General features: G+C 46.3%; 2 protein-coding genes and 1 long non-coding RNA gene across 5 annotated transcripts; 1 reads left to right on the forward strand and 2 right to left on the reverse strand.

Annotated features, from left to right (window-relative positions):
* Nucleotides 1-521: 521 nt before the first annotated feature.
* Nucleotides 522-4,198, reverse strand: actb2 (actin, beta 2). Its single transcript, XM_088356821.1, has 6 exons — nucleotides 4,035-4,198; nucleotides 2,734-2,863; nucleotides 2,407-2,646; nucleotides 1,651-2,089; nucleotides 1,388-1,569; nucleotides 522-1,299 (listed from the first exon to the last, which is right to left on the reverse strand). The coding sequence occupies exons 2-6, from the start codon at nucleotides 2,854-2,856 to the stop codon at nucleotides 1,156-1,158; spliced, it is 1,128 nt and encodes a 375-aa protein (XP_088212947.1). The 5' UTR covers nucleotides 2,857-2,863; nucleotides 4,035-4,198; the 3' UTR covers nucleotides 522-1,155.
* A 2,504-nt stretch (nucleotides 4,199-6,702) lies between these two features.
* On the reverse strand, nucleotides 6,703-20,578 carry LOC148384576 (uncharacterized). 3 transcript variants are annotated; one of them, XR_015853381.1, is made up of 11 exons: nucleotides 20,023-20,578; nucleotides 19,737-19,948; nucleotides 19,435-19,632; nucleotides 18,031-18,130; nucleotides 17,799-17,952; nucleotides 17,389-17,474; nucleotides 17,194-17,269; nucleotides 16,649-16,675; nucleotides 15,655-15,817; nucleotides 12,059-12,157; nucleotides 6,703-9,115 (listed from the first exon to the last, which is right to left on the reverse strand). It is a non-coding gene; the product is annotated as an uncharacterized LOC148384576 (long non-coding RNA). The 3 variants fall into 3 exon arrangements; XR_015853379.1 differs by lacking the exon at nucleotides 12,059-12,157 and having other exon boundaries at nucleotides 6,709-9,115; XR_015853380.1 differs by lacking the exons at nucleotides 12,059-12,157; nucleotides 17,194-17,269 and having other exon boundaries at nucleotides 6,709-9,115.
* Nucleotides 14,143-22,949, forward strand: fscn1a (fascin actin-bundling protein 1a). Its single transcript, XM_088357858.1, has 5 exons — nucleotides 14,143-15,146; nucleotides 19,450-19,606; nucleotides 20,370-20,491; nucleotides 20,938-21,105; nucleotides 21,378-22,949. Exons 1-5 carry the CDS (start codon nucleotides 14,306-14,308, stop codon nucleotides 21,584-21,586), a joined length of 1,497 nt encoding a protein of 498 aa, XP_088213984.1. The 5' UTR covers nucleotides 14,143-14,305; the 3' UTR covers nucleotides 21,587-22,949.
* The last annotated feature ends 52 nt before the right edge of the window (nucleotides 22,950-23,001 follow it).

Consider the following 23,001-nt stretch of genomic DNA (forward strand, 5'->3'; position numbering starts at 1 on the left):
ATCATCAGGTCCACTGCTGCAGCGGTACCGTTCTTCATAAGATGAATGTGTTATTCGAGCTATTGCTGGATACATGCTGCCATTGCGATGAGGGTCATCCATCGTATCCTACTTTGTAAAATGTCATTTGCCACCGTTCGTCTTGTGCCATTTTCTCCTGAATGCATTTTAGTCTTAACCATTCACGGACATATGTTTACGATTTTTATAATTGCACGTTGTTTACAGTAGGGTACTTAAGACGATTGAGCTGGTATTTAATCTATAGCGCTACCTGGTGGTCAAACTATGCAACTACATGATTACGTGAACGATGAAGGGAGAGTCTTATTACTCAAGCGAATATAATTCGGGGGTAGTCCTCCAGTTGTGCTTTCTCCAGAATATTTTTACTCTGTACTGGCATAAGGTTTTTATTTTAGCCTATTTGCAAAGATGAGTGTTTGACAAATTATATTTGCTCTGCCAATGCTCACATGACTTTGGCACACAAAAAAATGAGAATGAAAACACCAAGGCTATTTCTGGTCTGAACACATGTGCACTTTATTGGGATAGTCAGTGTATTCGTCTGGCACCCCACCACCTCTGGACCCCTTGCCCCACCACCCTGGGGATGAAACTGCCAACAGGGGGAAGAACAGGTCACAACTGGGTTTTGCATAACAAAAAAAAAAAAAGAAAAAAAACAGGACCAAGATATTTTTAAGGCTGAAAGTACAAAAACCCAGACATAATTTACATACAAGCGATACTACCACCATGTTAAGTATGCACCAACCCACTGGGCAGCCTTCACAGAGGCGAATACGTGTCTGGACAACGCAGTTACCATTTGAAAACATGTCGTATGCAGTTAAACAGACATTTGGAATGACTCAAAGAAATACATGTACATTTAAGTCCCCAGATGCAACTGCAGAAACCCTGGGGTGCTTTATTGAACCTTGCCAAAACACATTACTGTCACCATCGTTCCAGTTTCTTTTTTTTTTTTTTATCCTGAGTCAAGCGCCAAAAACTAACAGAAGCCATGCCAGTGAATTGGTCAACAGGCTCTGCGCTTGAATATGTATGAGAATGTTGTGGTCGTTTTGCACAGAGCTGAAAATGTTGGGCATTTGGTCGGGGGGGAGGGGAGGAGGAACAGTCTGTTTAGAAGCATTTGCGGTGGACGATGGAGGGGCCGGACTCGTCGTACTCCTGCTTGCTGATCCACATCTGCTGGAAGGTGGACAGAGAGGCCAGGATGGAGCCTCCGATCCAGACGGAGTATTTGCGCTCAGGTGGGGCAATGATCTGCACAGAGGAAGACGCAAAATGACCGTTAGCTACGCCTGCTGGCAAATTTTCCAATTGCATTGGACGACAAGAGCAATTTCCTCACCTTGATCTTCATGGTGGATGGGGCCAGGGCTGTGATCTCCTTCTGCATCCTGTCGGCAATGCCGGGGTACATGGTGGTACCGCCGGACAGCACAGTGTTGGCGTACAGGTCCTTACGGATATCGACATCGCACTTCATGATGCTGTTGTAGGTGGTCTCGTGGATGCCACAGGACTCCATACCTAAGAGCGCAAGCAATGGTTACTTAAGCAGGCAAGGAAAAAACACTCGAGATGCAAGTCAGGCTTTGACTGTGAACATACCAAGGAAGGAAGGCTGGAAGAGCGCCTCAGGGCAACGGAACCTCTCATTGCCGATGGTGATGACCTGTCCGTCGGGCAGCTCGTAGCTCTTCTCCAGGGAGGAGGAGGCGGCGGCAGTGCCCATCTCCTGCTCGAAGTCCAGGGCGACGTAGCACAGCTTCTCCTTGATGTCACGCACGATTTCCCTCTCGGCCGTGGTGGTGAAGGAGTAGCCGCGCTCTGTCAGGATCTTCATGAGGTAGTCTGTGAGGTCGCGGCCAGCCAAGTCCAGACGCAGGATGGCGTGGGGCAGGGCGTAACCCTCGTAGATGGGCACCGTGTGGGTCACACCATCACCGGAGTCCATGACGATACCGGTGGTACGACCGGAAGCGTACAGGGACAGCACAGCCTGGATGGCGACGTACATGGCGGGGGTGTTGAAGGTCTCGAACATGATCTGCAGGGGTAGAAGAGCACAAGTTGAGAATGGCGCTCATCATGAGGCTTTCGTTAACCTTTGGTGACCACTGCATTTCTACATGCAATAAAAAGTGAGGATCAGACTCAAGTTAGTAGAAACAAGGTGCAGAAATGATCATTCCTTCACACTTGTGCATGTCACGCTACAACATGTTCAGCTAAAGACACACAGTCAAGAGACCTGTTGATGACAGATCATCTCATAGAAAGATCCTGGAGAGAAGGAGGAAGGCCAATGAAGATCAAATTGGAGGGAGAGGAAATGTGAATTCCTAAAGTGTCTTGCGTTCTTACCTGGGTCATCTTCTCCCTGTTGGCTTTGGGGTTCAGGGGGGCCTCTGTGAGCAGGACGGGGTGCTCCTCAGGGGCAACTCTCAGCTCGTTGTAGAAGGTGTGATGCCAGATCTTCTCCATGTCATCCCAGTTGGTCACAATTCCGTGCTCAATGGGGTACTTCAGGGTGAGGATACCCCTCTTGCTCTGGGCCTCGTCACCAACGTAGCTGTCCTTCTGTCCCATGCCGACCATGACTCCCTGAAAACAAAAAGCCAACCATTACTACCAAAGTCATAAACGTGTTGGATAATTTTTCATCTAAATAGACAAATTCGTGTTGCTCACCTGATGCCTGGGGCGGCCGACAATGGAGGGGAAGACAGCACGAGGAGCGTCATCGCCAGCGAATCCGGCTTTGCACATTCCGGATCCGTTGTCAACAACCAGTGCGGCAATTTCATCTTCCATGGCTGAACTGCAAAGAAAGGGGAAAAACAAAAAGCCATTAGCACCCAAGCAGATCCTGAGATCCTTCCTGATTTGTCACCCCTGCCACTTCCTGCTTGCGTAAGAACGTGACACAAACGGCCACTAGGGGGAGCGCACGAGTCAAATTCTTGTGGCCAGACAAAAGGAAGTGGCGCTGTGTGCTCTTGTTACCATATAAGGGCATGGTTCGGGTTTTGAGCTGCTTTGCCGCTACCGCCGCCATGGCGCAAAGCCAGGGCGTACTGAGATCACTCAACTAGTACTGCGGCGACCACTCCCTCAATCCATTGTTACGTCGTCCCTCGCTCGTTGCCCCTTTCTGGGGGGGAGGGGGTTCGCTAGTAACTCAATAACCTGTTATCACTCATTGCTACTCTTATTAGGAAATATTTTTTTGAAGTTGACGCCATCTAACTGTAGCCGACGGCACCGGCAGACGAGTCATGCTCTTAAGTCAAGACCATGACATTTCCCCGAAAGCCACGCCTTAAAACATAATTGCCTTTAAATGTTACCTTATTTTAGCAATATGCATCACAAATAACTCTGTGAATGCAAAGACATTGATTAAAATTGCCAATAAGTAGCAGGAAGCGAAACTCTTTGAACTGATGACGAATAAAGGGCGGTGGCAGGTAGCACGATGGCGGCGCGCTAAGCTAAAAATGCTAAAGTAGGTCACACCCCGCTGCAACGCGCACAAAGGAGCAGCCGGGGTCCAGACACCCTCAACACCAATTAATAACCACGACGACAACCATTAAGCCGGAAAAAACCCAGACCGGATACTTGCAAGGTTACGACGTTAAATACACGTTAAGCCACCGCTTAAGGCAACTCACAAGGTTGCATTCATCATAAGCCGGTTACAAAGCTGATTCAAAAGTGCAGCGAAGCCAAGGCCGGCTATAGCTAGCCGTTGGCCTTGAAGATCAGTTGGAAATTTTTAAAATAAGATAAAAGCTAAGAAAAATACGCAATAATCATTGGCTTGAATAATCCAAACTTTTAACTGCCTTAAGTTATATAGTGTGCAGACAATAGAGCCTCGTGGTACCAAACAGTTGTCAAACTCGTTATATGACTTAAAATATTTGGCACAAAAGACAATCATAGCATCGTAAATAGACAGAAAAAACAACATTGTGTTTCTTTACCTTTAGGTGGGGGGGTTTTCGCTTTAAGGAGAGATGTTTCAGGCAAATGATATCCCGCACAAGCTGCGTGTGACGGTGCTCAGAGTGAATCAGCTCGCGCTGGGATCGCGGCCTTTATACCGCCTTCGCGGCCCGGCTCATGCCATATAAGGTAAACTTTGGGAATCGCGCTTTCTGATTGGTCCAGCGTCATGCACCGGGCACGTCGCGTGCACGCCGCGCTGCACTGGGCGCTAGCGATTTGAGGGCGACGAGAAAGAGGGAGGCGATCATGGCTGAAGGCTTGAAGAAAAAGCAAGTGGGAATGGATTGATGTGGAGAACATAGCTAGCATAATCCCGCCATTAGAGCATTTTATACGTTTCACAAGCATGAAGAGGTCATTCTCACATGAAGTGGACAAGACGGCAAAGTCTAAATGCTACCCGACACATCAGATTTATCGTGAGGTGATGCTGGTTACTGTGCGCTTTTGCAAAGCGGGCGTGGGGTCACAATGAGACAGCATCTCCGGGTGACTAGCATGACACATTAGAGGGTGACTCGGGAATGACCACATTTGTAGGCCACCCCCTTTCACCTCTATGCCAAGGCCAGCCTTCCTGCCTGTCTGCCTGCTTGCTTGCTTGCCTGCTTGCCTGCTTGCGGCTAATTCTCAATGAAAGCTATCTGTGATCACATGATATTTCCATTTCAAGCCATTTTAAATCATTGATAGACACAGCCCTTCTATCTGGTAGCCCGAGTGCAATCACAGCCAGGCAACAAAGCATCGACTTTACTACCTCCATCTCTTTAACACTTCCTCTTCCTCTCACTGCATTGCAACCATTTCAATGCCTTGTCCACTATTTCTCTTTGCGTCAAGCGAGTTTTAAATCGATATGATAATTGTCCTCATATGGACCATGAAGCATCCTTTGAATCAGCAACAGTACAAGCCAAGAGAAAACTGCACACAGACAATCTTTGGCACAATAATGACCAATCTCGAGTTAACTCTGTAGACAGCAGACTAGCGTTGAGTTTATGGGTAGAAAGAGACATGTTTGAGCTGTCCAAAGGTCTACGGGGACCACATATTGATTTACAGGCCTTAAAGGCACTAGTTGACCCACTACTGCAATAATCCTATAATGTTATGGGGATGCTATTAATGTGACTTGTGATAATGACAAACGCTGAGAAGAGGATGCCTCCTTGGTGTTTGCGCCATGCTCGAGTAAAAAGGATTGGCTGGCAAATGTTTAACCAGGCAAGAGGGAGTGCCCCCGAGGTTTCCACGGATATGTGCGTGACTCATGCTTCTTTTAGAGCCCACTTTGATAATGATATTAGATTCCCTGAAAAAAATGACATTTTGTTACTCAGTGAGCATTAGCGATAAGGCCTGGCTGCTATTTATACATGAAAGTGGTGTGCTATCATCTCCTCTTCAAGAGAATTTGATCCATCCAAGTGTTGGGCCTAAGTGTCCTGAGTGGACTCTTCTCGCGTGTCATAACAGTGTGTGAGAATATTTACAATCTGACTGCCAGCTGACGTCGCTTGCCCTCAACCCGCCATGGGTAAAGCAGCAGAATCTTTCAGCAGTTTACACAAGCCAGACAAATGTGTTTAATGGCCACTTGTTGGTGATTGTGCCCATTTGCAATTTAGGGTGTCTTGCAATGAAATGAACTGGGGTTCTGGTCCATACATTTATTTAATGGCAGGTGATTTGTCACGTTAATGTGTAACAAAGCACGTGTATTGATATGAGTGCGCAACTCAAAGGGCAACAGCCAATAATAAGCACAAGCCCATTCTGATGACAGTGCATGTGTTTGGATTCTGACAGCAAAGTGAGCCTTGCTTTGTCAGCCAAACAATATATAACCAACGACAAGAGCCGCAGACGCGCACAAACAAATATGCGGTGCGGCTCCAATACCAAAACAGTTTCACAGTGATTTATTGAAATGGATGTTGCGACACCCTCGTGCCGGCTCATCAGCTTGAGTCAAACAAGCAAACTAACCAGCTTGGCAGCCAGTACATTCATTCACTGCCACTCCCTGCCTCACGTCACGCACTTGGTTGTAGTTTCCTGTTCTTCTGCAATGGCAAACAGCTCTTTGATATCAGTATTTTCCCCCAAAAAAATGTTTGCAGAATGTTCTGTGCTACTAGTCAAAAATTAGTCAAAAACAAAACATTCTGATTAATATTGCCTTTGTGATATGAATTAAGTAGAAATCCACCTTGGGGGGGGGGGGGGGGGCGGCCATTTTGCCACTTGCTGTTGACTGAAAATGACATCACGCCTCGTGAACGTCACGGCCAAACCCAGAAAACAGGTGAGTCGTGATTGCTCATTACGCTGAGCCCTTGGGCACCGTGATGTCATTTTCAGTCCACAGCAAGTTGCAAAATTAGATATGACTTGCTTGTGCAAACAAAAAAAATCCCAATTTGTGACAGATTTTATTAGTCTGATTTGAACCCAACTGCACCAATCTCAGGACTTTTTTTCTTTCCTCATTCAAAGTACTGACTCACAATTTCTACACTTGAATCTTGCAAAGCAAGCAAGGAAGTTGCTGTAGGCCTGCCTGCCTTATGCAAAGTAACCAAGTCACCTATTGTTTGCCATCTGTGGCTGGCCACAGAGAAATGCCGCCTCACTCGCCCCCTCCCTCCCTTCCCCTTTGTGAAGCAAGCCAATAGATCGGTTCTCTGCAGCGTCATTGATCCGTGGGGTCACCACGGCAATAGTCTTACACCAAAGCATGGGCCAGTTACCAGCTGTGCGTACGTGTCTGCCAGCTGGCTTGTAGTTTCTTTCTACGATAGGATTACTTTCCCATTTACAGCCCAAATTGATCGACCACCACCACCACCTCTTTACTCCAAAGACATCAAAGCTGTATCAAGGAAACCAGTCAGTCAGCATATTTGTTATTTGAATCAAAGCATAAACGTAATCGCTTATGTCACATTAATTAGGCCAAATCTGCTTTAAGCTTTGATTTTTTTAAAAACAATATTACATAATCATATGACTTGTAGCACATGACCCACTTTTGTGTACCAAACTAATGTAATAAGCACATGGAACGCTTAACGCCTTGGTTCCGCATAAAGTCACAATTCTTGCTCTTGTGTTCCTTATTCCTCAATGTCCACTTGACTTCCTCCCACTGCTCAAGAGCTCCGATTGGCTAAAAGCGAAGGCTTTGGGTACCTTTTAAGGCTCACAAGTAAACCTGATGACAGAACAACTTGAACTACCGCATCCCAACCAAACACAGAAGCATCACTCAAATCAAAAGTGCATTGACCCGTGTTGAAAAGAACACCGTTTTTTTATAATATGTACACATATAATGCAGAACATAATAATGTTATGGATGAGTGAGCACACACACAGGCTCATGCTCACACACACACACACACACACACACACACACACACACACAGCATGGTGTGGTGAACAAGATGCCTATGTCTCTGCCATCTGTCTCCATTGGAAATACTTTTTTTTTTTCAAATGCTAGCATTCCTTCTTGAGCTTGATCAACATGTCATCATCAGCATGCCTTGTTCAGCAGCACCAATCAGCAAGTGACAGCATCCAGTGTGCTGTTCACTCTTCAAAGCATCATAGGCCCTTGCTTTGTAAATAAAGCAATCAAACAATCACTAACAACCCCCAGCCTGCCCAAAGTTCCTTTACATAACTTCAGCTTGATGGGCCATCCACACGTCATAAATAAATAAACAAAATGTATATTTGAACTTTCATCTATTTAATTTGTTCACAAATATTCACAATCTACATGTAATGTGTTGCATAATATGCAGCTTCTGCAAAACGCAGGGCGTAAACACTAAGATCAGAAAGTCCTGATTTCCGAGGTACATTGAACGCATCATAAAAAGCAACGCCAGTTGTTTCGGTTTGCGGTTCTCAACTTTTGCAGTTTGAATGAACAGGACGCTGTGCTCTGATTGGCTGACTGTGCCTGCCATATATGGAAATGGCAGCAGCGGTCCTAAAGCGGAAGTGGAGAACCGGCGCCCTGCCTCAAAGCAAAGCAAAGCAAAGCGTGTCATTCCAGCATTTTCGACATCTTTTTTTGCTCAAATGCTAAGCTTGTCTAAAAAAATAAATACATAAAAAATCTCCCCATGACATTCATCCTTCATGTGATTCAAAATCACGTGTTGACTTAATAACGGCAGCCATTTTGGTTGAGTGGATTACACAAAAGCTACATTTTTACAGCTGAGGAGGAGACAAAGTCTGAATTGAGCAATAGAACATTGTGATTGGAGTAATGTAACTGATTGCCTGTGGAAGTTGTGACCTTGATGTAGGAAAAAAGATCAAATTAAAGTTGGCATCTAAAATAAAGTCATGTTAGCTCAGTTATAGTGGCTGAGATGTTATTGTGAGAAAGTACAGGGGGTCAATTTGTGCTGGAAAGATGATGCATTAGTGGCTGACAGTAATGCAAGGCCAGCGTAACCAATTTGAAACAATGCCGCATGTGATAATATTCATGCTGTCTTGTGCTTTTCAATCTTGACTCGTGCTTAATTTGAAATTCTTTCTGTGTGAGACAGTCTTGGCCTCAATGGAAAAAAAACGGGGTAAAGATCATGCTGCTTTCATGCTTGCAAGTTGTGAGTGAGGAGGACGATGTGATGTCACTTTGTTTATTTGTGTTTAGATTAGCAAAGATGTGCGAAACCTCACAGTGTGCGTCTCTGCAACTTTGCACTTTGTTGTCTATTAAATTGTTGACCCGGATGTGAATCAGCAAGGCTACGCCCTTTTGTGAAATCTGACATCCATAAAAGGAAATCTTTAGGTTTGTCACATGACAACAGTGTGAGGAATGCAAGACTTGCCCAAATGGGATGCAATTGCAAGTCCCTTCAGGACTATGAAACGACTCGCACGTCATTTTGTTGCGTGCGAGTTTTCTCGTGTACCTTGAGTCGTGCATTAGGGTCCTGCAGCGGCGTCTTGAGTGCCATTGTAGGCGTGTGAGAGCTCAAGGCTTTCACTTCTCTTTGAGTTGTTGTTCCATCTATGGAAATAGCAGAAGAGGAGGTTGCTCATTTCATAACACCATGAGTAATTTTTGCACTTGGCTGTCAGCAAGTAAAGTCATATTAGTAGTGGGGTTTTTTTTTTCCCCTAATTAAACCAGAGAGAGTTTCGGATTTTGAGTTTGCTCAATGCCGTCCCCTTCAGTTGCTCTAGTGCGGAGCCATGAGCTTGTTGTCATCACGACAGAAGGGGGCACTTCCTCCTGTGCCTTCGTGAGGAGGCACCATATAAGGTTGAAAAGTCAGCAGGTATGCTTTTCATCGCAGGGCAACAGCGACATTGGTGGATCCGGATAAAGTCAGGATCGTCTTTGCTTTGAACCGCTGCGGTCGGTGTCAGCGTGCATGTTAGTCATGAGGAAGGAAGTTTTAGGCAACTCTGGCAACAACTCTGACTCAGATCACACTGCACCTATCACATTTCACCCTTGCTTACACTTTTGTCTTCTTTTTCTTTCCTAGAGTGCTTTCCGTGTTAGACGGTAACGCCTGTATTTAGGTCAAGAGTAGCTGACAAGTGCATTAAAGCAAAGCACCACTCCCTGCCTGCCTGCCTGCCTGCCTACCTGCCTGCCTGCCTCCTCTGTTTCGATCTCAAGACATTTGTTCTCCCTCGGCATAGTTCCCGACAAGTTGGTTTGCACAAGCTGTGGTATTCACTTCCTCTTCAGGGGGGGTTAAAGTGGAAAGTCTTGTTCTACAAAACAGGCACGGCGTGTTCTTTTTCATATGCGTACAAGTGTAGGTATACAGTGAATGTTATTGCGGCATTTAAGGGGAATTTCTCCGGAGGCCCCACAATATAGGTCAAAGGTCACACTACTTCTTCCCTTGGTTGTTACATAATCGCACATATGCAGTGCAATAAAAAACGTGTGTAACTTTAATTTCTGGTATGCTCAGTATGTCTTCTTTAACGTGTCTTATCAAGAGCGGTAAAACAAACCTCCGCAGTGATTGGCTGTTAGCTACAGGCAATCCTGGGCTGGTTTACCTTGTAAGGACAGGTAGTGCTGTAAATCCCGCCTCACACATTTTTTCCCCTTTCTGAATTTATGGCCCTCACCTCAGCCCGCCTGTTGTTTTTTTAATTCATTTGTAACTCCCCTGCTGCTTTTACACACTCTTCTCTCATAAAGAATGCAAACAGGAGGAAGAATATGAGGAGGAGAAAAGTGGGGAAGGACGTAAAAATCCAACATGGAGTTTCTTGGCTCATCAGATTGCAAATTGATCACTTGGAACATACAAAGGCTGCTTGTTATATAAGCAGAGCCAGTGAGAGACGTATGTGTGTGTGAGAGAGCGAGAGAAAGTGAAAAAGCATGTGTCACCATATTTTGTTTTGTTTTCCTCCCGTTTCTTTGGAAACAAAAGTAAAACTGGGTCAGGGGATTTTTTTTATGTAAAAATTTACACTGCTTTTCATTTATGAGAGCTCAAATTCTCTTGTTAGTCCTGATTTGCATACATTTAAATTGAAACAGTGTACATGCAAATCAGTGATGTGACACTGAGATGAATTATTAACGTTTGGCCTCTCCTACCAACTTCATTCAAAAGTCTCTGCACAAGCGGCTCCATGTGTTTTAAATTCTTAACCGAGCAATCAAGAGTACGGCCAGATCAGGACCACATCCGCCCCAGAATTGAGATATTTTTCTATATCACAGACAATTTACTCTAATTATAATACAGAGTATGTGTGTATGTGCGTGTTGGCACATGTGACAGCAGTTGGTGTGCGTCTGTCACACACATGCTGTTTTCCATTAAAGGTTCACAGTCATCAGTTATTCACACTGTAAGAAAAAAATACACAGACATTTTTTTGGGTGGGGGGGGCAAAAGGGATTGTGTAATAACAAGCCAACGGAGCCCACAAGCGCTGTGATATTTGCAAAGCTCTCAAGGGGAGGCCCCATCAGCTCTTTGTAGCACAAGGGCCCCAAACTCAAGTCCTGATTGCCACTGATGAGAAAGATGAAAAGAATGCCAGGGAGGGGGAAAGAAAGACGATGACGGGGGATTCCAAAAGGGGAGGAGGAAGGGAAGTGGTGTGAATGCGATGGCCAACCAACAACACCTGCTCGTGTTTGTCCATTCACAGATGTGCTGTGAAATCTATTCTCAACAGATGCTGTGTGAGCGGGCGGGCGGGCGTGGTGCAATGTTCACTTGTCGCCAGTGGGTGGCACACTAGAGCTCATTTACACGCAACTGGGGAGATTTTCAGTAAAAGCAAGCAGGCGGTTATGTCTCTTGAATTATCATAAGTCAAGCAGGCAGGATGTGAAAACTATCTTCATGCCTGAACCCTCTGGAGGGTCTTGAATTTGCTATCTGGACCTTACCTGAAGTCCAGGTAAGACCTACATAAACATTTTCATTTTAATCGTGGCGCACAAATGGGTTGTTCTTTTCCAAAGGAAGCAGCAGTTGATACGTAAGACAAGTCAGGAAATACAAAAGGAAGTGGGAATACTTGCGCCAAGCATCCATCGCACTGTTCATTCATGCAGGCAGGATGTGTCAAGAGGAGGAAAAGGGTATTTTTAGTCTTCCGTGGAAGGAAAAGCCATGTGACAGTCCACCTGCATCGTGCTCAGTCACACACACGTTTTGTTTATGTAAATATATTTATGTCCCCATTGATGAGTACTATCCATGCACTAGTGACCCAGTCATGCCTCACATTTCTGTTGACTGACCTACATTTTGCTGTCAGCTGCAGGCCATCCCTTCCATAAGCACACACACACACACACACACACACACAATGTGTTAAACAGAGGGGAAAAGCAATGCACTGGCTGCCTTGCTGTTGCCATGACAATAAGCGAAGCTGGCCGAGAAGGAGGGGGGGGGGGGCAAGGCCAAAGCGCACACATGCATGGGCACACACACGGCTCCATTGTGACCTTTGACCTGACTCCTGTTGGGAAGAATGGCCAGTGTGCGGGGTAACCCAGTTGCTCCGGCTTCCAGGTCTTTGTTGGAGGCCCTTGGTTGGGCTGCAGCTGTGCGCACACACACACACACACACTAAACGCATATTCCTTTGTGATTGCACTATGAAACACACACACATATGGCTCCCTCAACTTTAACAATCTCCTTATACAACACATTTCTCAATGGGTATTATATATTGGTGATGATCCGATTTCATATTTGGAGTTTCACTTGGGGGTGGAGTCACTTTTGTTGCCAGCGCTTTAGCAATGAATGGCTGCTGTGTGTTAAGTTATACATGCTGTACATTGACGACTCGGACAAAATATGAGAGGCGTGCTCACTTTAGGGATTTGAGATAGATAAAGTTCGACAGCTGCAACTTGGTTATGCTTTGACATTGAACTGGTGCCTCTCGTTTATCCCCGCAGGTCATAAAATGTCCCATGCTAATGAAAGCTGTCTGGTTTGTCTCGTCTTTGGTTATGAGTTCCTGTTGGGTTTTTTTTCTTGCTCGTGAGGAAACATGACCCGCCCGGCCACATGACACAGGGAAAATAAAGGGGGAGAGGGCTAAGTGGCACCATTAATCGGATCAATACAATCAATCATAAAAACAGCAGCTGTGATTATGGAGTTTCTTTTGGAGGGGGAAAAAATCATCTGTGTGAGGAAAAAAGGGATGCTAATTGGTCAGCTATGTGTTTTGCTGCAGCAATGCGCCATCTGCGGGTGTAGTGAGTGCAGCAAGTGTGCCACTGGGTCAGTGTGTGTACACTGCGCTCTGTATGTGTGTATGTGTTTGGTTTGATTACTGCAAATGCATATTTTTCGACAATTATCAGTTCCTACGATGAAAAACAGCTGTCCTAATATTTTTGACCGTAAAATGTTTGATTTACGAGGGCCACTTAGGAAGTAGACAGAAGTCTTCATTGGAATTTCCTCTCGGTTTGCGTGTAATCCTCTAGATAGAGGGGATTTTTTTTTTTTTTTAATGCTCTTTCTTCAGCCCATCACAGAATTTGGAGACTAAATCCAGATTCAGTTAATGACGGTGTAATACCATCACGCCCTCGTTAAAGATTGATTTGTTACTGTAGGTGGCATTCACTGTGTTGATGATAGGTCAAAGGTCATGGACCACCGCTGATTAAAAGCAAGTTTTAGCCTTGAGTCTTCTGCATAGCAACAAGGAACATCAATAAGCTGCAGAGTGCCAATCAGGTTTCGAAAACTCCTTCGTTCGCTCGCTGCACGCAAAGCAAAGCTGAGGCGCATCTGTACTTTTACTTGGAATGAAATATGGCTTGAAATGCTTCTTGCATGTGTGCGTTTGATTGCAAAATCGCACACGCACGCACGCACGCACGCACGGACGGACGGACGGACGGGGAAGGATGCACGCCGGGGTCTGTTTGGCCTCTTTGTTTACAGAGCCAGCTCTCGGCTTCTCTCTGATGTGCGTGCCCGAGCCGTGAATGGAGCTTTGTGTGAGGATGCACATCCTCATGACTTGAGAGTCCATCTGATCGGTAAGAAAAGGGGGTGTGATATTATTGTAGGCTACAGGAAAGCTTATATAGGACCAAAAAAAAAAGTGGCCTATGACGAACCTTGGTGTGCATAACAATGACATGAGTCACATGACATCACAAATCATAAGTCAACTACAATATATTCTACTGGTCAATCCACGGTATTCTGATTAATATTGCATTTGTGGAATCCGAACTAAGCAGCAAAATCGACCCATTTTGATCCCCCTCAGCCTTTTAGAAGAAAACTAGAAAATCTACCTGGAAGAAAATTCGACAGACTTGTCACCGAGTAAGCCAAGCTTTATCTACTGTGACAGGGTAAAGATGACAAAAGAAAAAAAGGAAGCATGATGAAAGCCTAAAGGAGCAAGCAGCTGATCAAGCAGTCACAAGAGGAGAATGGTCAAGTGAAAGTGCCTTTGCCTTCGCCAAGCTGCAGTTGTCCATGTACCACAAGGGGCGTGGTCTGGCGCTGACGTCACAGGGCGTATATAAGGTGCAGCTGTGGCGTCGCTCCTGCGCTCATGAGGCAGGCAGAGGACCGGGGGCGCGCGTTCACGGACACACTCCTCAAACAAAGAGAAGCACGCGAGCGAGCGAAGCGGCACCTCAGCATCCCACCCCCCCTCCATCAAATTGCAGACAGAAGCGGGCGGACGGAGCGAAGCCACCATGACAACTAACGGCGCGAGCAACGGATCCAGCGACATGCTGCAGATCCAATTCGGTCTCATCAACTGCGGCAACAAATATCTCACCGCCGAGACGTTCGGCTTCAAAATCAACGCCTCGGCCTCGAGCATGAAGAAGAAGCAGATTTGGACCCTGGAGCAGAGCGGCGACGACTCCAGCGGCAACGTCTTCCTCCTCAAGTCACATCTGGGCCGTTACATCGCCACCGACAAGGACGGCAACGTGACCGGTGACAGCGAGACTCCGGGCCCCGAGTGCCGCTTCATCATCACGGCGCACGACGACGGCCGCTGGTCCCTGCAATCCGAGCCCTTCGGCCGCTACCTGGGCGGAACCGAGGACCGCATCATCTGCTTCGCCCAGACCGCGTCCGTGGCGGAGAAATGGAGCGTGCACATCGCCATGCACCCGCAGGTGAACCTCTTCAGCCTGACGCGCAAACGCTACGCGCACCTCAGCTCCAAGGTGGACGAGATCGCCATCGACAGGGATATCCCCTGGGGCGTGGACTCCACCATCACACTGGTGTTCCGAGAGCAGCGTTACCACCTGCAGACCTCCGACAACCGCTTCCTGAGGAACGATGGCGCGCTGGTGGCCGCCACGGACAAGAGCACCGGCTACACGCTGGAGTTTCGCTCCGGCAAGGTGGCCTTCAGGGACTGCGGAGGCAAGTACCTGGCGCCGTCCGGCCCCTCCGGCACCATGAAGTCCGGCAAGAGTGCGCGCGTGGGCAAGGACGAGCTCTTCCAGCTGGAGCAGAGCCACCCTCAGGTGGTCCTCACCGCGGCCAACGAGAGGAACGTCTCCACCCGCCAAGGTGTGTGTGTGACCGACCGCTTGTGGAAGTGTGATGGCATTTTTGACTGCCCCACCCACACCCCCTCAGGCTGACCGTCTTTGCCACACACAAGCTCTCACACTGATTTGATCATCCTTGGCACACACACACACACACACTGGTTTGCTCATCATTTCCACAGTGCCACCCGCCTGCACACTGGTTTGATCATCTTGAACACACAGTGCCACCGTGGCACACAAAAGCAGCAGCAAAATTGTGTTTTTTTTGCAGAAATCTCCAGAATTCTCCAGTTTGCCAAACGACTGCAGCGGACAAAGGAAAGCTTTTTGTCTGTATACGCAAGTGTCATTATTCACATGAAATTCCCGGTGGCACGCTCTCAGTTTGATCTCTCTGAAGCTCATTAATATTTTAAGCATATAAGCCATACTGTCCTTACATAATTTTTTTTTTCCCCAATGATGCTTGTAGGAGCCCATCTGACCCACTATTGGTTAGGCTAATGTGTGATGCTTGTGGTTACCTGCTCAAGTTGGGGACAAAAGGCTGTCTCCTTCCTTCCTTCCTTCCTTCCTTCCTTCCTTCCTTCATGGCACCGCTTGCATAATTTCCCTTGTGGTGCACCTCCTCCACTCTCTTCCAGCAGTCAGGCTTGCCTCAAAGGTCATAATCAGGGCCAAGACTTCCTATGATGAACAGTCCCGCTGTATTAGTGTTGGTTTATATATATATTTTTTTCCCCCACCATTTCAATCATGCAGGTAATCCTTGAGAAAACCATTGATTAGCGATGGCTTAAAAGCACTATACGGCAAAAGCGGTCACTCCCTAAATCTATATTTGCTGTGTGGTCCGATAAACACGCCGCTGAGGGTTCTTTGTGCTCGGGCTTCTTCAGCTCGTATCGTTTTGTGCCACTGTGAGCCCGTTTGTTCCATGTCGCCACTGTGTTTACTTGTCAATGGATCATTGATCCACTTTTCTCCTCATCAGCACTTTTTGTTCTGTCTCCACAAAATGGAGGCCAGTAACTGCTCTGTCGAAACTACACGGAGGCGTTCTCTGTTCATGCCGGAAATGTGAATATTGCCGTTAACGTTCAGCTTGTGCGTGTGACACCATCTTGTTTTTTAATGCCGATCCCAGGGAGGAAGCTAATGCTCACAACGCCAAACGGCAGGATCATTGTGATGGCGGATTAAAAGCCAGATTTGGAATTAAACTGGCTCCAGATGTTTTTGGGATTTAGAGCTGCTGCTCCTAGCTTCCCTCTATTACAGACCGGAGCCAACATGGCGGTTGAAGTGGCCTGGCTTGCATTAGTGGAAGCCGGCAGGATGATGATGTCACACCAAATGTTGCCTTAGTCTTAGCAAAATGTAGATTTTTTTTTTTATCATCTTCACACACTAAAAAAAGGTCAAATACAGCAGAGTCCGTTTTTTTATCAGAAGTGCCCAAGTGTGAATCTCGACATCAGTGTCCGAAAACCCAGGAAACAACCAATCACAACTCACCTTGTTTAGTCACGTGACGTTCGCCACCTGCAAACCGAGACAAAACAATTCAACATTGCGCATTCAAACGACAAAGCATATCATTTTGTTGAGTTGTGGCCCTTCTCAGCTCATCGTCTTGCTTGTAATGAAATTGCATCTCTTGCAACTATTGCTGTATATTCTTTTGAATGCATGTCTGACCGTTTCCTCTCATTAGCAGCCTCCCTAATTGCTAAGAGATGCTCATTTCCATCCTTTGCTAAGCTATTCCCAGAGAGACTCTTTATGGAGTGGGATGCGACGCTTTGAGACCGTTAGCCTTCAACTCAAGTAGGGATGATTGAAGGCAGAGAGCAGCTTTAAAGGGGACCAGTCATCATTTCCTGTTTGCTACTGTTTCTGCACTAACATTAGTCGCTTAAATGGGGAGGGAGGGGGTTTCGAGGTCAGCTTTCTCAACAATGCGTTTTATTGCATTTTCAGAGGAGCGGACGAGACCTTTGAAGGTCTGAATTAATGTTGGTTGGGGTAGAGTTATTTAGAGGTAGGTAGTATTAGCTTACGGCAATTTGGCTTTAACGATGGCTTCAATGTGGCCTGGCAACTTGTCATATTGTCCAGAAGATCGGTGCTTGTAGTCTTGAAGCACATGCACGGCCATTAAAAATGCCAAACGGGAAGTATTTTTCTGTAATTGGGCAGCTTTACAAAATTTGTGAGAAATAATTCCTAATTGGACGTCATAGTCTGCTACTCACACTTTTGAAGCATCACATCAGAAGCTGCTAGCGTGCTTTCGCCAAATGAGCCCTGACACGGGTTCTGTGTCCTTCACCTCCTCCGGCTGGCAGGAAACGAAACATGACACACACACACACACACACAACTCTGTAAAGTGTTAGCGTGCACACACACAATAAGGGGAAAAGAGGGCAAGCCATGGCTGTTATCACTTGGTTGTGTTTGCTGGCTGCTGCTGCAGAATGTGTAAAGTGATATGGTTAAAGACCACTTTGTTAATGTGTTTTGAGGCTATCAGTGTGGGGGGGGGGGGCAATCGCTCCATGATGACTACTTCATTATAGGTTTGGCTTCCTGCGTGGGTGTATCACTGCAGAAATGCCCTTCACACTCAGTAGAAAATCAATTTCATTCTGCGTGACCTTACAGGAAGGGTGCGAGTATCGCCGTTTCCTTCATTTGGGGGTTTTAGGCGAGACTGGAAGGAGGATGGGATGGGGGGTGCGAATCAGAACAAAGGCTGATGATCTGGTGGCTCCCCCGTTTGCGGCCCAGCTGTCCGCCCGCCTCCTCGGTCAGGCCTGCCGAACAATAGCGGGACACGCACGCACACACATTGGCAATTGAAGTGGGTACAATCGCGTGCGTTCACAGCTAACCTCTGCGACTGGCTTGAATGAAAGCTTGGCCAACCATTTGTGCCTTCATCAGGGATGAGGTGGCCAGAAGATGTGTGGTCACTGTTGCGGTGTGCACTTTCTGGATTTTACACACACAGACATCTGAGCTTTATATCTACAGGCGTCACTGTAATGTTTTGTCTGTGTCAATGTTGTTTTTCTTGTGCCCTAACCTCCCTTCAAGGCTTCCCCTACACCCAAACATTGTTCCACCTCACTTTAGGCCGCAGTTGACTTTATTGTAGGGGGAGCCGAATTATGTTTTGGCTAAGTTGCGAAGAATGGAAAAGAAAGGCGTGGTTGATGAGAGAAAAAAAAATCCGTTTTTCCAAATGAAAGCAAACGTTTTTGGGCTCCTCTGCTACTGTGCTGTTAACGGCGAAGCTTAGAGAGCAAAAGACGTCTCGAGTGGAATTCTTCATTTTGTTCAATCTTCTGTCAGCATGTGCTTTCCATTAAGGTCTGTTATGTTTTCCCTCTCACTCATCTATGCGTGTGTGTCCACATATCTGCAGAAACTTGATAAGTCTGCAGAAGTCAAAGGTCACAAGTTTTGGACTTGCTTCTAGTGAGTGTCCAGCCAACGAAGACTAAGATGAGATAGTCTATTCGCCCGCCCGCCCACCCAAAAAAACAAAATAAAAACATGAACAATAATTCACTGTTACGCGTTACGTAAGTCAGTGGCGGCAGAGGCCTGTCTGGATTTAATTTTTTTCTGTTGTAATGGTTTTACATTTGCTATTCGGATCTACGATGCCGTTTCACGATGTATCGTGTCCAACATTTGGTCTATTTGCTGTTGGAAGAGTTTTGGATGGAATGCAGCCGAACTAATAGCTTGCTGCCCCACATTTTTTTTCCATCAGTCACTTTTTGAGTTGGAAAGACAGATGTGCTGATATTGCTTCAGTTTAAAATCTTATTAATGACCTCAAATGGCATTCCTGATTTAAAAGAAAAAAAAATGGAGTGGGAAGTTGTTGGACATCTGCAGCACAAGGTTTCTAATAACTCTTTCATTGTGCTGCTTCGCTTGTGGAATGTTCCGTTTCAATAAAAGTGGGGAAAAAAAAGAAGCGAAAAGCACATGATTACATTGGCTTCCTCAGACCCACATTTTCTTTCTGCACACATTTACACAAGAGGCCAACACAGTCCGTGTTTCTCTCTTTCTTTCTCTCTGGGCTGGGGGCCTCCAGCTAACAGTCAACTATGACCTCATAACGCACAATAGTATGTATTGTGCTCTATCAACTGTGTGCCCGTACAGTTGTGTATACAATCTTGTCGACTGACATTGTTTACTTCTCTGTAGCTCATTGTGAGACTGATGTGAAATGAATGAGGTCAGAGGTTGCGTACCTTGACCCCTAAACTTACCTCTTTTGTGTTCAGGTATGGACCTGTCCGCCAATCAAGATGAAGAAGGTGACCAGGAAGTCTTCCAAGTGGAGATTTGCCGCGAGAACAGGAAGTGTGCTTTCCGCACCGCCGCTGGCAAATACTGGACCCTCACTGCCAACGGAGGCCTGCAGTGCACCGCCTCCACCAAGTAAGGATGTGCGATGACTTGATCACCTGTTTCAAAGTATCACAGGGACAGTCTTAGTTTGTAGCTCCAGATGGATCATTGACATGTGTGTATAGGGTCCTATGTCATGCGTGGGTGCAGGGGTCAAGACCTCGGCACGTCGAGGGGGGGACTGCATTCATGTGGAGCCTCAACCTGTGCAGTGATTTTCTTTCACGTCTAGCCAGAGTGCTGCTAGTTAACCTTTGACCCAGATCCTGTGTCTGAGCAGAGAAAAGCCCGAGTCATCAATCCAATTGAAATTCCTTTTCACTTCCAATCCAGACAGTTTGGGTGGGATTCTGGAAAATTTGGGTGGGATTTCTGTTTTTGAAATCAAAAAAAATCACAGCTCGGTCAGTATTTGGGAACATTTTGACTTCAGAGGTTCCACTAACCTTAGTGGCTTATCTCAAAGGCGTCGACTTGAGATAAGACAAAACGGAGACAAGCATCTTAATGCGGCCACATTCCATGCGTGCACTCTCACTTTTATTCTCTTCCACATAAAACGGCATTTCATTTCCTTTTGGTTTCACCTCAGAAAAGGAAAAGTACGAGAGAATGAGGCCAAACACAAGTTTGGCTCTATGTGGAACGGACAGCAGAAACAAATGGTTTGGGTAACAGCTGAACGTGTTTACACTTTGCCGCTCAATCATTCAGGTGCCACGTGAATGCGAGAGCGTCCTGTCCTGTCCTCCGTTCCCCATCTGACGGTGCCTTTTAATTTGTCTGTGTGCAGGTCAGCTAATTGCTACTTTGACATCGAGTGGCGTGGGAAGAGGCTGACTCTGCGAGCCGCCAATGGGAAATATGTGGCCGCCAAGAAAAACGGACAGCTAGCAGCCACCATTGACTCTGCCGGTCAGTTGGATTTAGTTTCCAAAAATATTTTTTTTAATGGGGATGACTGGGTTTTTGTTTGGTGAAATGAGCCAACTATTTTGTTCATAAAATACATTTGGGTGCACATGTAGGTTTTTCACCAGTGTCGTACAAAGAACAGATATTGTTTAGCTCAAATTGACTGAAACTGTCAAAGGAATCTTGCTCATTTTAACTCAAGGCTGCGAATTAGTTGTCGGGTGGATTATTTTGGCACCTAGGACTCGGAGATCAGAAGCCGTTCCGTTTAATTTTCTTTTCTTTTTCGCGATGTTTGTTGCTGATATGACAGCCAAGTGTTTGATGTGGAAGGATGTTGGCTATTGTTAGAAACTTTGTTCCCAGATTGGAGTTTTTTATCTACTCCGGTTTGGGGTTTAAAAAAATCCTATCCATTGAATATGAGCGGATATTTACCTCCTCAGGTGAGTCCGAAGAGTTCATCATGAAGCTGATCAACCGCCCTATCATCGTTCTGCGCGGCGAGCACGGCTTCATCGGCTGCAGGAAGGTGACAGGGACCCTGGACTCCAATCGCTCCTCCTACGATTACTTCACGCTGGAGTTCCGAGATGGAGCTTACAGCCTGCAAGGTCAGAAAGCTTCAAAGTTAGCATGTGTGCATACGGAATTGCGGCTAGTCGAGACGCTTGCGGGCAGAAAGGATTACAGCTTTTGTGTCTCGTGCTCATTATGGATTTACTTTAGAAAGAGGGATTTGATTTGGTTCATTATCTCCACCGAAGGCGGATGTTTTTGTTTATTGGTAGGATTATGCAAAAACATTTTAATTCGTGGAGGGGCGGGGGAAATTTTAGTGCAGGTTTTGCCTCACCCCAATCGTCCTGCCTTCTCTTGCGTTTAGACTCCACCGGCAAGTACTGGATGGTGGGCAACGAGCAGGCGGTCGTGAGCAGCAGCGACACGCCCGTCGACTTCTTCTTTGAGTTTTGCGACTACAACAAGCTTGCCATCCGCCACGGCAGCGACGGCAAGTATGTCCGCGGCGACCACGCCGGCGTGCTCAAGGCCAACGCGGATGACCTCGAGACGGCCACCATGTGGGAGTATTAAATGGGGATCGTCGACGCGGCACCCGGCCATAGCGACCCCCCCCCCCCCACCCCCTCCGTCTTTCCCGCACCCGTCCTCATATATGACGTCTTGTATGACTTTATATTTTGAACTGCACAGAGAGAGAAGAGGAAGGATGGAAGAGGTTCTTCTCCCTCCCCGTCCTTCCTTTCTATCCCTCCCTTTCCCAGCTGCCGACCTCTGTATGTTGCCATAGTTACCACGGGGCTGTGCACTTTTTCCCTCCTCATTCCCAACCTGGTCCACTGCCTGCCCCCAAATCATCGCTCACCCTTTTCTCGCCTTAGCACCGACTGGTCTTCTTTCTACTCGTCTCTATTGTACATTGATGTTCTTCTACTTGAGCCAAAAAAAACCCACCCCAGATTCTGCTTCCAAGGCATGGGGTCTATTTTGCTGGCTTGAGTAGAAACAGATTTATTTGTTAGTCTGGAAACTTCTATCAAAACCAGATCAGGTGTGTGTGTGTATGTGTGTATTTCCTGGGCTTGTTGGGTGATTGTAAGGCCTTCTCCTTAACATGAAATTGTTCTCATGTAAACTAGCTTCCTGTGTTGTCCTCTAGCTGTGTTCCTATTGGTCGGTGGGGAGTCTTGATTGTTTGGGGACCAAACAGGATGTAGGAAGTAAATGCACCATCCCCTCCTCCCTATTGTCCCCAGAACAATTTCAAAACAAACCTGGGTGCTATCACTGCATGCACCTCACTAGAAGAAAAAAAGAAAAAGAAATAACATTTTGGGCTTGGAATGATGTAAAAAGCCAAAGTCCAAGGCACAGACATTATCATGGTTAAGTGAAGTAATGAATATTTGAAAGCTGCTTTTTGGATCAGATGAGCACAACGTATGTATGGATGTAGATCAAGCCTTGATTGAAACTGGATTCAACTATCTTCATCTCGCACAACAACTGGACCGCGGTGCTACTAATGTGTGTGTGCTGTTTGCACCAACTGGTAACCTAATATTGATCAAGTTTTTCCTTCAGCCAAACCCAGTGAAGCATCTCATCCTTCACAAAGCACTTGAGAGCCTTGTCATTAACCAGATCTGCTGCTTGTGTTCTTTTTTTTTTTTCAACTTTAACTAGTGTCATATCTGCCTTTGAAATGAGGTATGACTAAATATTTTTTGAGTTAATGATTTTTTTGGGGGGGCTTGTCAGTGATTTTGTAAGGTAAGAGATGGAAATAAAAAGAAAGTGGTGTTCTACAGGAGTCCTGACTTGTTAGCCTGCTTTCTCCATAGCAATCAATTAAGCGCCTCATTATTTCAATTACGAGCACTATGAAAGGAAACCTGATTGTAGCCTGTGCCTCGTGAAGTTTTTTTTTTTTTTAGACTCTCCAACAACTAAATGGTGCACTTATCACCAGAGATACTGTCTCCATG

Source organism: Syngnathus floridae, chromosome 17 (assembly GCF_059516105.1).
Source record: "Syngnathus floridae isolate MCC-2025c chromosome 17, RoL_Sflo_1.0, whole genome shotgun sequence".
NCBI classification, from domain to species: Eukaryota; Metazoa; Chordata; class Actinopteri; order Syngnathiformes; family Syngnathidae; genus Syngnathus; species Syngnathus floridae.

Bases quoted from the DNA above. Each gene is read 5' to 3' on its own strand.
- fscn1a (XM_088357858.1), top strand. From the start codon at position 14,306: ATGACAACTAACGGCGCGAGCAACGGATCCAGCGACATGCTGCAGATC. The intron at 15,147-19,449 runs GTGTGTGTGTGA...TTTTGTGTTCAG, and splicing joins GAACGTCTCCACCCGCCAAG to GTATGGACCTGTCCGCCAAT. The intron at 21,106-21,377 runs GTCAGAAAGCTT...TCTTGCGTTTAG, and splicing joins TGGAGCTTACAGCCTGCAAG to ACTCCACCGGCAAGTACTGG.
- actb2 (XM_088356821.1), bottom strand. From the start codon at position 2,856: ATGGAAGATGAAATTGCCGCACTGGTTGTTGACAACGGATCCGGAATG. The intron at 2,647-2,733 runs GTGAGCAACACG...TTTTGTTTTCAG, and splicing joins TCGGCCGCCCCAGGCATCAG to GGAGTCATGGTCGGCATGGG. The intron at 1,300-1,387 runs GTGAGGAAATTG...TCCTCTGTGCAG, and splicing joins CATCCACCATGAAGATCAAG to ATCATTGCCCCACCTGAGCG.